This window comes from Ictalurus punctatus, chromosome 1 (assembly GCF_001660625.3).
Source record: "Ictalurus punctatus breed USDA103 chromosome 1, Coco_2.0, whole genome shotgun sequence".
Taxonomy (NCBI): domain Eukaryota; kingdom Metazoa; phylum Chordata; class Actinopteri; order Siluriformes; family Ictaluridae; genus Ictalurus; species Ictalurus punctatus.
Window position 1 is genome coordinate 11,456,568 of NC_030416.2, and position 14,765 is coordinate 11,471,332.

At 38.9% G+C, this 14,765-nt stretch overlaps 2 protein-coding genes across 6 annotated transcripts; one reads left to right on the forward strand and one right to left on the reverse strand.

The window, feature by feature from the left end:
• The first annotated feature begins 863 nt into the window (after nt 1–863).
• gnb3a (guanine nucleotide binding protein (G protein), beta polypeptide 3a) lies at nt 864–7,664 on the forward strand. 4 transcript variants are annotated; one of them, XM_017470194.3, is made up of 9 exons: nt 864–1,072; nt 2,881–3,007; nt 3,457–3,602; nt 4,071–4,134; nt 5,227–5,389; nt 5,660–5,726; nt 5,867–6,068; nt 6,174–6,390; nt 6,834–7,664. In XM_017470194.3, the coding sequence occupies exons 2-9, from the start codon at nt 2,951–2,953 to the stop codon at nt 6,938–6,940; spliced, it is 1,023 nt and encodes a 340-aa protein (XP_017325683.1). In that variant the 5' UTR covers nt 864–1,072; nt 2,881–2,950; the 3' UTR covers nt 6,941–7,664. The 4 variants fall into 4 exon arrangements, with proteins under 4 accessions (XP_017325683.1, XP_053536805.1, XP_017325664.1 ...); XM_053680830.1 differs by having other exon boundaries at nt 2,884–3,007; XM_017470175.2 differs by lacking the exon at nt 864–1,072 and adding an exon at nt 2,075–2,172.
• Nucleotides 7,665–8,208: 544 nt separating this feature from the next.
• On the reverse strand, nt 8,209–14,266 carry cdca3 (cell division cycle associated 3). 2 transcript variants are annotated; one of them, XM_017470163.3, is made up of 8 exons: nt 14,092–14,266; nt 13,349–13,495; nt 13,110–13,227; nt 10,468–10,818; nt 10,211–10,380; nt 9,825–10,134; nt 9,572–9,651; nt 8,209–8,513 (listed from the first exon to the last, which is right to left on the reverse strand). In XM_017470163.3, the coding sequence occupies exons 2-8, from the start codon at nt 13,484–13,486 to the stop codon at nt 8,421–8,423; spliced, it is 1,260 nt and encodes a 419-aa protein (XP_017325652.1). In that variant the 5' UTR covers nt 13,487–13,495; nt 14,092–14,266; the 3' UTR covers nt 8,209–8,420. The 2 variants fall into 2 exon arrangements, with proteins under 2 accessions (XP_017325652.1, XP_017325642.1); XM_017470153.2 differs by having other exon boundaries at nt 10,211–10,818.
• Nucleotides 14,267–14,765: the final 499 nt, after the last annotated feature.

The window sequence follows — 14,765 nt, forward strand, 5'->3', positions numbered from 1 at the left end:
TGGCAACTTCTCAAGCTTTGTTAAACAAATGACAAATTTTAAATTCTACACAGAGCACGTCCAAAGTTCATCCTCCAGACCATCATCAAAAAATACTGTAGCTTATTTATTTATATTTTTTTACTGCTACAGAACAAAGGTGTCATAAAAGCTCTTCAGAGAACTAGTCAAGTGAAGCGGAGACAGGTTGAAAGAGGACACGGTGTCTGTGCATGCTGCCATCTTGAAGATGCAAAAAAAAAAAAAAAACACACGCTCGAGTCATTTGCTTTGCTTATGAGTGAGTCACATGGCGAGCGGTGAATAATGAACCACCATGCAGTGATTTGAACTCTGCAAATTTATGTCTCAGGCCACTGGCAATACATGCATCACTAATATAGATATCACAGATGTTCTAGGTCCTCAAAATAATATTTTGAAACAAATTTTTGAAGGAACATTTTTGTAAGATTTAATACTTTTAAAATGGCAAATGATCACTAACCAATTTGAGTTGCATTCATTGGTACTAATATCCATGCAGTTTGAGATGAATGACTTGTTTTTCATTTAAAACAATCAAATCTTTCTAATAACCTGCTGTGCAATGTGTGTTAAGTAGTGTTTGTGGGCATTTAAATCGTCTTAAGACACATATAACTTTCCTGCCAGTCAGAAACCAGTACTGAGCAGTAAAAATGTCAAATTCCCAAGTGTATTCAACATGCATTTTTCCATCATCTGTTCCCATGAGCTCAGGTTTGAAGGTAAATGAACTTGACAACTTCTTTCCTTACTTTCCCTTTTCCTCGCAGGCAAATATCCCTCCTTCTCACTCACCACGTCCTCTGCGTTATCCTTTCAACTCTGAGCTCATTTCATCCCCTACAAATATCATCTGTCCTGCACAGAAGTGGCAGAGAGGCAGGAGAGATCAGGACGAGGGTAAAGCAGAGCGGTTCAGTGTGAAACAGCGTTATGTGAAAAAAACAAGAGGAGAGGAAAGGAAACATAAATACAAGAGCAAATATACAGAAAAAGAAGCATATAACTGAGGAGGAGGAAGAGGAGGAGGAGGAGGGAGGAGGAGGTAAGTGACATTTAAGTAACACTTCTATTATATTCTGTTGTGTGTGTGTCAAAAATGACCAAAAATCTTTTGTCACATTTAAAACAATATACACAAATGAAACTAGAGATTCCCTGACTATTGACACCAAATGACAAATTATACTACACTATACTAAATATATTATTATTATTATTGTTAGTAGTAGTAGTAATGTAGTAGTAGTAGTATACGAACTGAAATCAGAACATGTTAAGCCATTGAATCAGTAATCAAATCAGTGAAAGATCTTTATTTTACTGGTGATGCTTTAACACGAAATAAATCAAAAGCATAAAACATCAGGTGCATGCTGTATTTCAGACTACTAATGAGAGTAATGAAACATCATTCAAAGTGGACAGTGTCCAGGATTCAAATGATGTCTAGGCCACACTCACGAACCCCTTACCCACACAGCCTCCTCCTCCCCCCCACTCCTTCCCTCCCTCCCCCCCCTTTCTCCCTCCCTCTCCCTCTCTCACTCTCTCTCTCTCTCTCTCCACCTACCCTTCCAGCTCTTATCCAGATGCGAAGAGCAGTCTGTAATCAGATGAGAGCAGATTTGAGCCAAAAGGCTTCCCTCCTTAAAATCTCACCAGCCTGGATTTAAACCCACTCTAAACCCATCCTGCCTTCATCCATCTTTCTCTCTATCTCGCGCTCTCTCGCTCTTTTGTCCAGTACTCCTCATCTCTCCATTTTTCCATCTTCGTCTGTGATGCTAGTGTGGTCCTATCTTGGGCCTCCTGGCCTCCCTATGCTACACGACATACTGAAAACATCATCCCTATTTTATTAGAAGCTAATCTGATAAACACCAAAGGGCTCGATGGACAAAATCGCACAAAACCCCACCGAGACATATTGCGCTCGTGTTCACGTTATGAAAAAAATGTAAAATGACACCATTTGACTAATGTCCATGACGGAGCAGTTCCCTCCCTCGAACCCTGCCTGCACCTTCTCCCACACCCCTTCCTCAAACAAATTTTAGGCAAACTCATTTGGTCATAAGAGCTGGCTAGAGACACTAACGCATTTAATCGGCAATAGCAGAAAACGTGACCTCGCTTTATAAGGTAAGATTTAGCTATAATAATGAATTGAGTGTTGTTTGTGTCGTTAGTCTTCCCTCTGGATGTTTAAGTATATTCTAAGATGCTGCAGGAATGCACTGTAAATTCTTTTCGAAAGAGTTCAGGATTTCAAATGCTTAAATAAATAAACAAATAAATAAATAAATAAATGACACTCCTTCCAAGCGAATAGAGTTCGTTTCAAATCATTGTGTAGCCTTATATGAGAATTGAATAACTTTTGTGTTCTGCATGTATGAGCTGTAAACTGAAATCCGCAGTAAGATCGATGTATAAAGTGTTTATCACTGCTTGGGAGACATAAATGTATGACACGTTATGTGCTGGAAGACTGAAATGTACTGAAGATAAAAAATAAAACCCGAAGGTACTTGTTATGAGTGCATTCAGTGTGTATAGGGGAGATTTTTGTTGTTGTTAATGTTTTGATGACGTGTGTGGTTGAATCAGTGTATGTTTGCGTCCATCCTTATTTGTGACCATTTGCAAACCAGTTGAGAAGAGTTTGAATTGCAAATGGCCACCTAAGGCAGGGAGGGAGTGTTTTGGTTTCAATAAAATGTGACCTTCCTATAGAAGTGAGGACTATAGAGTGACATTATAGAATGAAACATTGACATTTAAAGGGACTTACGTCACTTTAAGTGTATTTTGTTTATTTACGTCTGCCTTTTCACCATTTCCTCCAAGAAGTCGCTCTGTTCACCTGATCTCACTTCCTGTTCATCTCGGTTGGAAGTTCTGCCTGACAACTGTTGCCATGGGTGAAATGGCGCAACTTCGGAAGGAGGTGGAGGACCTCAAGGGGAAGATCTCTGTTAGTATCTCCAGTCTGAACTATACCATCTAACACCACACACACAACATGTTGATCTTAATTTTAACATTAAACTGTTATAGAACATAAGATCAGTTCATGGTTTTCAAAATACACTCATAAAGACAGTAGTACGACTTGTTTCTTTGTACTACAACCTTTTGTTGGTTCTGTGGTAGTGCCCGGAAGGTTATGAGTTCAAATCCTAGCACTGCCAATGAGCCATTATTGTGGCTTTGAACTGGACCAATAATTACACATCTACATGCTAGGATTGTTTTCTTGTAGGTTACATCGGGATCTAGTTATTATTATTATTTTTTAATTAGTTCCATAGAACTTTGATTGCTTTAGTTTGCATGATGTTTGTTTAATTAGTCTGAAACGGTGCCTTTATTTAACATCAGTTTGTCACCGTGAACATATTCTCTGACCCTTGACCTCCACAGGAGGCACGTAAAGGAGTGAAGGACGCCACGCTGCAGGATAGCGTCTCAGGCACAGCAGCATTGGGAAAGGTTCAGCTCAAATCCAGAAAGACACTGAGAGGACACCTGGCCAAGATCTACGCCATGCAATGGGCCACAGATTCAAAGTACACACACATACATACATACACATGCATACATGTATATATATATATATATATATATATATATATATATATATATATATATATATATATATATATATATATATATATATATATACAGCTTAACCACACACATGCAAATTACCAGCAGTGCAGCGCTAGCCAGCAGTGCACCAACCTCTACACTCGACTGAAACACTAACACACACCAAGATGCCTGCCTGCAAGCCAGTGATCTGACTTTCTATAAGCATCATAATTAAAGATGTGATCGAGTAGCTGGATTACTGCTCTGACACACTGATCAGTCAACAGGCATGTGGATGATTAGCCTTTTTCAAGTGCAATAAATTAGTTCTAACTGAACACATATGTTGCGATCTACTTTCTGTTGAACACATACTTTCTGTAGCCTCTCTCACTTGTTTTTTCCAACCTTGCTTACTAAGTAGCTCTGTGTTTATCTCGCAGACTGTGTGTGAGCGCATCTCAGGATGGCAAACTGATTGTGTGGGACACCTACAGCACCAACAAGGTACAGCATCCAACAAGTGATTTATGTACATTTATATAGGTCCCTCGTTGAAACACATGGTTTCAAAAGTCAATAAAATATGTCAACGCAATAGTTTTGTATGGCAAATCTCTTATAAAAGATAGCGACAAACGTGCTAATTTGCATATCACAAAAAGTCCTTTTTGACTTGAATTTCACTTTTTTTTTCTACCGCACATGTTCACATACCAGTTTATCAAAATGTTATTATTTCACGGAACTGTTTTAAAAAGATATTTTGTAAATAAATTATTTATTGGAAGAAAAAAAAAAAACTAGTGAAAAGTACGATGTGTACAATTTGCATAGTTTTAGGGATAAAATGCCACTTATGCTAAAAAAATTAATAAATAAGTAAATAAGCTTATTAAAATTTAAGAACATACAGTAATTAACATGTATTTCTAAAAAACACATAAAATATCTTTTTTTAAATCTCACACCATATAACTCATGAACCATGGATTTATTTATATTTTAAGATATACATATTTATAGTGCACATTTAAAACAACAGAAGTTGACTCAAATGCTTTACTAATCAATCAACCAAATAATCCAAAAGAGAATTATGTTTTAAAAACATAGTGACACTAATACGAATAATGATTAATAAATAGATACCTTTAAATACATCATCAAGTATTTACATATTTCAAGTTATTAAAAGACCTATTTGAAAGCTAGAGAATAAAAATACATTTTCAGTAATGATGATTTAACAATGCTTATTGAAGAAGCTGACCTCAAATGGAAAGGGAGACTGTTCCGGAGTACTGTATATAGGTACTGTATATAGATACTGTTCCGGAGTACTGTATATAGGTACCATTTGGTCAAAGCCTAACAGCTCTGAAGTCACATAGGAAACAGGTCATGTAAAGAAAACAGCTGATAAACATACAGAATTCCATGCAAATAATAAATCTTGCTGATGTAATATGAATCATTACATCATCTAATTAAGTACAAATATGCATGGGATACATGGAACATGTTTTAGGAAGTTTCATTGAATCATTGAAAGATGAATTTGAATGTTTGGACCTTTGCCACATGTCCGTGTTCCAGGTGAACGCCATCCCACTGAAGTCTTCGTGGGTGATGACGTGTGCTTACGCTCCCTCAGGAAACCTGGTGGCATGTGGTGGCTTGGATAACATGTGCTCTATCTACAACCTGATGCCTAAAGATGGCCATATTAAGGTCATGCGTGAGCTGGCTGCACATACAGGTGCAAACACCTGATTAAGGCTTTATATATACAGATAAACATTTTATTTTGGAGAATTTGCAGTACCGTTATTAGATCTACAATTATATCAAATATAAAGCCAAGGAAATATGTAGAATTGTTTACTTTACATCATAACTAGAAGACTTAGAGTATTGTGCCATGTATTTCTAAAAAATAAAAATAAAAAGAATGAGGGGTGCTATCTACATGTTCACTAATTCCCCTGAATTTTGGGGTGTTTTTTTTTTTTTTTTTTGGATGACTCAGGTTATTTGTCTTGCTGTCGCTTCCTGAGTGACACCGAGATCATCACCGGTTCTGGAGACTGTACCTGGTGAGCACCTTGTTCCTCTGCACTTCAGCACTGCCTACAACAAATAGGAAGCAAACAGATAATACTGTGACATCCTTACGTTAGTAATCATTTTGCCATACTGTACAGTCCAATACTAAGAATCTTTCATTTTTCCTTAGCTGTCTCTGGGACATCGAGACTGGAGCACAGAAGACGATTTTTTCTGGCCACATTGGTGACTGCATGTCAATGGCTGTGTCTCCAGATTTTAATTGTTTTATTTCAGGAGCATGTGACTACACAGCCAAACTGTGGGACATACGAGAGGGCCGGTGCAAACAGACCTTCTATGGTCATGAGAGTGACATAAATGCTATTGGGGTGAATGCCTTTCTCTCTCTGGCTCTCAAACACATACCTTATTTTAAATTATCATCAATTTCACGCACGTTTCAAAAGTGCAGACTCTTCTTCCTCCTTCCACAGTTCTTCCCCAACGGTAACGCAGTGATCACTGGCTCAGACGACTCGTCCTGCAGGCTGTACGATCTGCGCGGTGATCAGGAGCTGGCCACCTACCAGGATTCGAACCTCAATAGCGGTGTCACCTCCCTCGCACCATCACTTTCCGGACGCCTCCTCCTGGCTGGCTACGATGACTTCACCTGCAACATCTGGGATATGCTGAAGGCTGAGCGAGTGGGTGAGTGAGGGGAAATGAAAGAGAAGCCAGTGGATAATGAAAGAGTAACGATGAGAGAGTTTAACGTGATTTCATTGGCTTTGTGGCAAGACTCAGAGTTGGTAGGAGTTGACCACGCCACATGTAGATGTAACAGAGTCTGTTTATTCGGGGGGGGGCAATAATTATTGCTCACAGGTGAGGTCACAGAACCCCGAGATAGACTTGCGCCCCATCCAGGGTGTTTGGATTAAGTGCTTACTGCAGATTAGTGACTGCATTAATGAGTTAGGAACCAGGAAATTGAAAAACGCCTTGAAAGACAACTAGAAGACAGAAGAAGGAAACCAGGATCTGGGCCACTTGGATCTTGGATATACGGGGAAACAGCTCAGTGCTTTGAGAAGATATTATGAAGGTTATGCTATTATCATTCTGCATAAATGCTGGATTTCTTTCCACAGGAACACTGTCAGGCCATGATAACCGAGTGAGCTGCCTCGGTGTGACGTCTGACGGAATGGCTTGCTGCACAGGATCCTGGGATAGCTTCCTGAAGGTCTGGAACTGAAACAACTTCTGAATGAGTCGCATCTTCTAAAGAAAAGAGGAAATACATGATTCAGGGAAACACCTGAGTGGGTTTAAAATTGGGTTTGTAGGCACACAGAGAGAGAGAGAGAGCGGTGTTTGCACTTGAGATCATACTGTATCTCATATATATATTTTTCCTTAAAGAAATTATGCAATAAACAATACAAATGACAAGTGATATATAGGACTGTTCAAATCTTACAGGGGCCCACAGTGCTCTGAGTAACTGCAGGAGATACTTTTCAGGTCATTTTGAAAAACAGTTAGAGGAATGTAGGTAAAATAGTGTTGGTTACTCTTAAATACTGTTACTAGTGCATAGTACTTGAAGACTGAACTGAAACGTACACACCAGAATGAGCGATACGGTTAATGTGTAAATAACGCAAACTGCCAAAATACATTTGGCATGCATATTTTTAAATTCATGCTATAACTCTATTGCTTTATAAATTCACATTGATCTATAAGTTTGGAAAATATTGTTCCATATTAGATTTTAGATATCTGTACTTATATTATTCAAAGCATATAATATTGGCTACATTTAATTAATATGGCATTAGTCATTTTCATAAATCATTATTCTTTTATTACATATATTGCTTATTATATGCATAATACTTTGTAGCATTACTTCACTATCCTTGACTTTTCCACTATACGCCACTAATAAAAGAAAGCTAATCATGGTCATGAGATGTCGAATCATTTTTATCAATCACAGTACTATGGATTTTTAATCAAGGAAGACTGGCGCTCCTGAACTGAGAAAAACCAAGAGCACAAAAAAAAAAATTAACACAAAATTCAAAGACTATTCATTAAAATGTTGATTGGAAAACTTGTAATAAGAGCAACTGCCCTAATGTAATGTTTTAGGAATAAATTTTATATAAGCGTCACTTTAATGGGAAGACGTAAAGTCATCTCCGTGACTTTACCTGTGGCATGATTATGATTATGAGTTTACATGAAATGGTGCAACTCAATTCACACAGACACATTTTCGTTTGATGTGAACATTAACTCAAGCTCTTAACCAGTTTCAGCATGAATTTATGCATTGTGCTGCTGCCAGATGACTAAATGATTAGATAACTGCATGAATGTGCAGCTTTACAGGTGTTCCTTTTAAAGTGGAAATTAAAGCCTATTAAAGCCTTGAGTAACTAACATTGTTACACTTAACACCAGAGTTCTGAAGAACAAAAATTCTACTGATGCAGGCAGAAGACAGTAAAATTAAAATAATTGAGTTTATTTACAATTTTTGAGGGGGAAAAATTAAGACATTGACAAGACAGAAGAAAAAGGAATGTAAAATTACAGCCACAAATGGCACACACACACACATAAAGCTCATAAAATCATTGTACAGCTGCTCCGAGTGAGAAACTGGGTTCTATATACAGAGTGTTTGTTGAGAAATGTCATCCAGTCCATTATTCTGGCCTTCACTGGTTCTCTTTGTTGAGAGAAAGAACGAGAGCTCTCCTGTCCATTTGGCCAAACCTCTGCTTCTCTGGAGTAGAAACCTTCAGCTTCATCTGCACAGAAGAGAGAGACAACATACAAGGTTTTTTTCCCCCCCACCAAGTCAGGCAGGACTGCTGTGCACATTTTTCTAAGTACGGAAATAAAATACCGCATTCATTTGCACAACTGAAGTCATCACTCTCTGGCAAGACATATTGTGTGTCAGTGCTTAGAACTTTAATAGAAATACAGGGGATGTAAATATATACAGTATAGGGCTGCAACAACTAATCAATAATTAAAATAAGCGACAATTAAATTTCGTAATGGATTAGCTGGGTCTGTGATGTCACCTCACAATGGTGAAAGCGCATTTCTGTGAATAAAACACACCTGAGAAACAGCAGAGGTCAGAGTGAGTTTCTGTGGGAAACGTGCACGATCCGGGTCGTCCAAAACATGTTTTATATTAAGTGCTTCAAACAAACTCGTAAGTGTATTAACATGGCTTGTTTTGTCAGACGCGTGTGCTGTTTAATGTGTTCCAGACAGGTTTTCTCAGGTTTTCAGGCGCGGACACAAGTAGATATAGATATGAATAGGAAGCACACTGCTCCTTTATTCCTTCATTTGGGAAATACGTTGTTTTGAAAGAATTCCCTAGCTCATCGGTCACATTAGACAAAAAGTGTGAAAAATATCCACAGGACATCCGGCTGAGACCCGTTAGGAACTCGATTGAAGAAGCTGAGGCTGCTTTCAAATAGTACAAGTTAAGGTGTTTGATACAGTTACGTTCGACAAATTGCTATGTTTTTGTTGAGTTGTTTTTCCAGGGGCATAGTGATAAGGTTAAAAAATAAATTATAACAGAGTACTAAAACAGATGCAGATAATGGCATTGCATCATCGATATTATAAACACAAGATCAAGTTATTGGCTTGCCTCCTCACGTTTTGTTTGGCAAGAATTCATTTAAATATTAACATTTCATGGTTTTTAATCTGAGCCTACAATCCGCACAAAGTTTCGCACAGTGAGAAGGCTGTATAACGTAGAAGCTGCTGACTGGAACAGTGTGCATGAATGAGGTAAGAGAGAGACGGACACAAGGAACAAGGGATAAACCTGTGAAGTGTTGTTTCTGGGGGAATTGGTTTCCTTGAGGATCTGCAGAGGGGATCTGCCTTCACCAATAAGAGTTTTTCCTGCAACAGAGAAGAAAGGGGGGGGGGACAAACCTCACTAATTACACAATCAATCCCCAAGGTAATGTAATGACCTTAACAACAAACATAAGGGAAAGAAAATCCACCATTGTGCATAAAAAAAAACTAATAAAATAAATAAGCAAGTCAATACATGAAAAAAAGCATCTTACCTCTCTGCTTCTGTTTGTTGATCACAACCTTATTCTCATTCTTGTTCTCATCAGTAACTGGTCTGCAGGTGGACAGCGGGGAGGAGGGTCCTCTCCCACGGCTCTGAACTCCTCTAGCACGGACGCCTGTCGCTCCAAATCCCACACCCAGCCACTGGGGCTTAAAAACAGTCTGGCTCGGGCTGCGAGTATCAAACTTGGGGACTTTTATAGCAGGCAGTAGGACTTCACTCTCGGCTGGTTCAGAATTTGACTTCTTGGTCCGTTTCAGATCTTGCTCTGGCAGTATAGCGATTTCTTCTGCGACACTCTGTGCACAAAGGGAAAACGTTCAAATTAGGTTTCAAAAACCAATATAAGCTTTTCCTGCTCGAGTGAAAACATACCTCCTGCTCAGGTGACTGTGGCCTGTCAGCAGTCCTTGGTGGCATGATGGCTTCTTGGACAGGAACAGGAGCAGGCTGAACAGGCTCACAGGTGAGGACAGGCCGTGCATAGGAGTGATCCACATCTCGCCCGTCCTCCAAAGGAGGAACAGGAGTGGAAGGACGCTCCTCTGCCGAGGGGAAGAAATCTGGTGAGTAAACACCCTCGCGGCAGCCAAGCATGCTGAGGCTGAGCTCCCGATTAAGGGGAGACTCACCCAGTAGGACAGCCTCCTCAACCTCGTCAATAGTGGTGTCTGCTTCCACCCCAACCTCCACCTGAGTCTCACCAACCACTACAAACGGACTACTGGAGAAGGAGCCGTAACCCATGCAGGAGCTGAAATCTTTAGGAGTAGACGGGCAGTCAGTGGGCCCACTGAGAGAGTTGTGGGAATGAGGTGGGAGGAGGGGCTCTTTGGAGTTCAACTCATCCTGCTGCTCTACACTAGGCAGGGTGTGGTGTTTAGTAAAGGACACAGGGGGGAGAGGAGCGGAGGTAGTGTCACCAACCATCACATCATTAAGGAAGAACGTGCTCAGCCGACGAGCCAGTGAGCTGACCGTTACTGCAAGAGGGACACCAGAAGACAAGTTTTAGAGCAAAGACCAAACTTCAAAGAGATCAAACTTCTAAACGTTAAGCAGCAATCAAGTTTCTTCCCAACCCTGAGGCTGCCAAATATTCAAACAAGCAGGGCAAGATTAAACACACCAATGCTACTGCCCAACATCACAGCAATGATAAACAGATTTAAGGAAATTTTCTCCAGCATAAAAAAAAAATTCAAGCTCCTGCAAGCCTTGACCTCCTTCACGGTATGTTAACAGTGTGTTCTTGTATGGCAGGAAGGCTCGGTTGCGTTACTGCCTCTGAAGTGCTTTTTGAGTCTACCGTAGGCTTCAAAAGCCTGTTCAGAAGACTGGATGGAAGCACGGAAAGTGTTGGGATTTAACGTGAACTGCTTTCCATGGACCTATCCACTTTCGTGGTGTCTGCCGAGTGACTTTCTACCGCACATCTGCTAATCAGAACAGTGTACTGGCAGTGTGCACTATGGCTAAAAATTTGACATTTTTCCTGATATTTAAGCATTTTTCCATAATCGGTTATCGGGTTCATAATATCGGATTCACCGATAAATGGTGGCATCTTGTGGGTGTTTTGAGAATTGCACACAGGAGCAATACTGCAGCACTGAATCTGGGGAAAGACCAGTCAACAACCGTGTGCACAGCTAAAGTATACTTGCTTTTCTTTAATTAATACACAAACAGCCATTAATGCACAAATGAGATGAATGCTTGATATGTAGTTTAAGCAACTTGGCACTAAGAAATAGAAACAAACTCATGGTGTCACATCTGTTTGCCTCAAAGTTTTTATTTTAAAGGACACAAACATTGCACTTTATTTTTTGCACCTCTTTCAGACCCCTCTATTTATTGGCGTGTAAATATGAGGGTCAAATTGACAATTGTTATAAATAAAACGGTTTGTTCAGTTCAGTGGTGTTATTGTGTCAAAAGCAGAAGTAAAATAAATAAATATTGGTTCTCAGGCACAAACACATGCAAATATCGGTATTGGTCGAGCTCTACTCAAAATTGTCATGGTATCGGTATCACTAAAACATTGGGTCCCTTCAGCTTTACCATGACCATATTTATTAACACATTTTGGTGTCCTTTAGTACCCTGCTAAAGAAATTACAAAATCAAAACTATACTACAATTTTATGCTGTAATTTACTCAAACCTTTTGTGTTTAAAGGGAGGAAGAGCACCCAGAGAGCCAAGCACAGCATAGCAGACAGGATTAAAGTGGCACAATTTTCAAATTCCTGAAATGAGCCGCATTTTCAATATAATATTCATTAAAGAAACTTGGTCACTTGGTGCAACACGACAGTATTACACTGTTTCCCCCGGACGCATCCTCGTTCTAATGCAGCACACAAACATACCAGTTTGATACCCAATTAACTCAAAGAACTAAGACCCAAAAACAAAACAAAACAAAACCACAAAAAAACCTAGCAGCAATGGCAGTCTAACATTCATAGATTGTTTTATAGAAAAAGAGTCTCTGGTAAAAAGTTGAATGGTTCCATAGCTTTACAAGAGTTACAAACAAGGTGGCTAGTTGTACTGCATATTAAACCCCGTATGAGTGAAGAAACAGACATGATTTGAGGTAGCATGTGGTCCTATATTACTAGAAATCTTTCCTAATAGCTTACAAATCTCTGAACGACCTGGCTCGTTCATACCTTACAGAGGTTCTCTCTATCCGTAATCACCCCTAGAATGCTCAGGTCATGTGATCCATCACAGCAAACGGTTGCCAGATCTAAATCCATACTTGGGGTGATCATACTTTCACTGTGTAACTGGACCCAAGCTTTGGAATAGTCTGCCTCTACAATAACAACTTTCAAACCCAAGTAAAAATCTTATATTTTTTCCTTAATATTTGACCAGCCATGGAGATAGTTTTAAAATTTGTTATATGATTGTTATGCAACAACAGCTATAATGTTAGTTTGTTTTATATTATATTAATATAATGTTTTATATTATATTAATATAATATTAATATATTATATATTAATATAAGCATGTCTATTTTTTGTAATGAATGTTGTAAAGCACTCTGGTCAACCTTTGCTGGTTTTAAATGTGCTATATAAAACAATTTTTGATGTTGACATTCCCAGAAAACAGTTAGTTAATCTCAGGCTCTAATTAAAATTGGCACAGAAGATACAGAACACACCAAACATATTCGGGTTATGCAGAAACAACTAATATACACATACACACACCCCCACCCTCCCTTCTCACCATGTTAACTTACTTTTCATACTGTCCTTTAGTGGTGTGCGAACAATACCGACCGTAGGCGACCGTGGATCAACATACACGGGTCCAACTGACTCTGGAACTTGTTGGACTGTAGAAGCTGCACCATTCACCTTCAATACAAAAGGGCACAGAAATGTTAACACAATGACAGGCATACAGACTCCAGTTCATATCCAAGTTCAGGAGAACACTGAATATACATATTTTAGTGAATAACTGCCTAGCTGTTACCTGTATAGGCGTGCGGTCGATCCCGCAGGACGGAGATCGAGGATCTGCCAGCTGGGCCAAGCGTCGAGTCTTGAGCTGCTGGATCGGATCCGGCTTAGGCGTTGATGCCACAGCCATCTTGCTCTCACTGGTACCCATGCTCAACTTCTGTGTCAAAGATAAGAGAAAAGATTGTGCATTTACAAGCAGAAAATTATAGTCACATGGAATTTGAAAAGTTGCATGTACCCACGGAAGGTGAGCAGAAAATACAAGATAAATAAGGGGAAATTGAGGGGGGTGTTTAAGAAAGTTCTCATGGACATATTCTACAGAAATTGTATAGACTTGTGAGGTGTTTGTTCAATATTATGCAACAGGATAATATGCCATGAAAATAGAAAATATAAAACAAACTATTGCTAACTGAAATAACAATAGTGGGTTTTTTATATATATAAAAAAAGATATTTTGAAAATAGTCTTGGACATAATTACTGGGCTGGCAATCACTTATTCGTTGCTAGCTGAGCAAGAACTTTAATAATTTTGTATAATTACAACAAACGAAGACACACAGAGAGAAATGCATGCATAAAAGATGTTTAAAATAAATAAAATCAACAACAGGTCTTTGTTAGCCAGCACACTGTTAGCCTAAATTAGCTATCTCCTGAGTTAGCCAAGTAAAACAGCTGGAGTTTTTTTTTAGTTTAAGCAAACAGGTTGGTAAATGAATAATTAGCTAATACAAGTCTACTCACCTGCAAGTAGTGTTCTCTACAGTCACTTATTGATTCGGTAACCGCTTTCCTCAGTATACCTCTAATTTTTATTTTTAAAAACCTCCTAATATAAATGATAAAAAAAAAACCGAAAGACTAAAACGTTCCGCTGCTTCACTAAACCCAGCTACACTGCTCATACAAACAGCCACGGAGATTATTTAAGTCGCGTGCAGCCCATTTGCGGCAATTTTCAAACCAGCCAATGAGAGGCCGCGCACGTGCATGCGTCCGCTTCACTGATTGGCTGAGAGTTTCCCCATTCAGTGGGTGTTTAAAAACGATTTGAAATATAACACACTACGCCTAGAATGTGTAAATACTGGGAGGGAGGGTTTTTCTGTGTTTGTTTGTCCCCCCACTGCCCAAAACGACATATTTTCTTTCGCAAACAATTCCAAACTCTACGTCCACTTCCCCCCAACACACACATTCATATAATATAAATATATAAGTCTTATAAGTTTTTGCTGACTATCGTCTTACTCTATAATATACTACCATTGTTTATTCAGGGACAATTGACTGAGCATAAAGCTCTTATACAGTAATGCCCTGAGTTCACATTCATACTACTTACATTCAGAAAAGGAGGAGATTATATATATATATATATATATATATATATATATATATATATATATATATATATA

Coding starts and splice junctions, on each gene's coding strand:
- gnb3a (XM_017470194.3), top strand. CDS start 2,951: ATGGGTGAAATGGCGCAACTTCGGAAGGAGGTGGAGGACCTCAAGGGG. Junction 3,603..4,070: donor CAATGGGCCACAGATTCAAA/GTACACACACAT, acceptor TTTATCTCGCAG/ACTGTGTGTGAGCGCATCTC. Junction 5,727..5,866: donor GGTTCTGGAGACTGTACCTG/GTGAGCACCTTG, acceptor ATTTTTCCTTAG/CTGTCTCTGGGACATCGAGA.
- cdca3 (XM_017470153.2), bottom strand. CDS start 13,486: ATGGGTACCAGTGAGAGCAAGATGGCTGTGGCATCAACGCCTAAGCCG. Junction 13,228..13,348: donor TCGACCGCACGCCTATACAG/GTAACAGCTAGG, acceptor TTTGTATTGAAG/GTGAATGGTGCAGCTTCTAC. Junction 10,819..13,109: donor ACTAAAGGACAGTATGAAAA/GTAAGTTAACAT, acceptor TCCCTCTTGCAG/TAACGGTCAGCTCACTGGCT.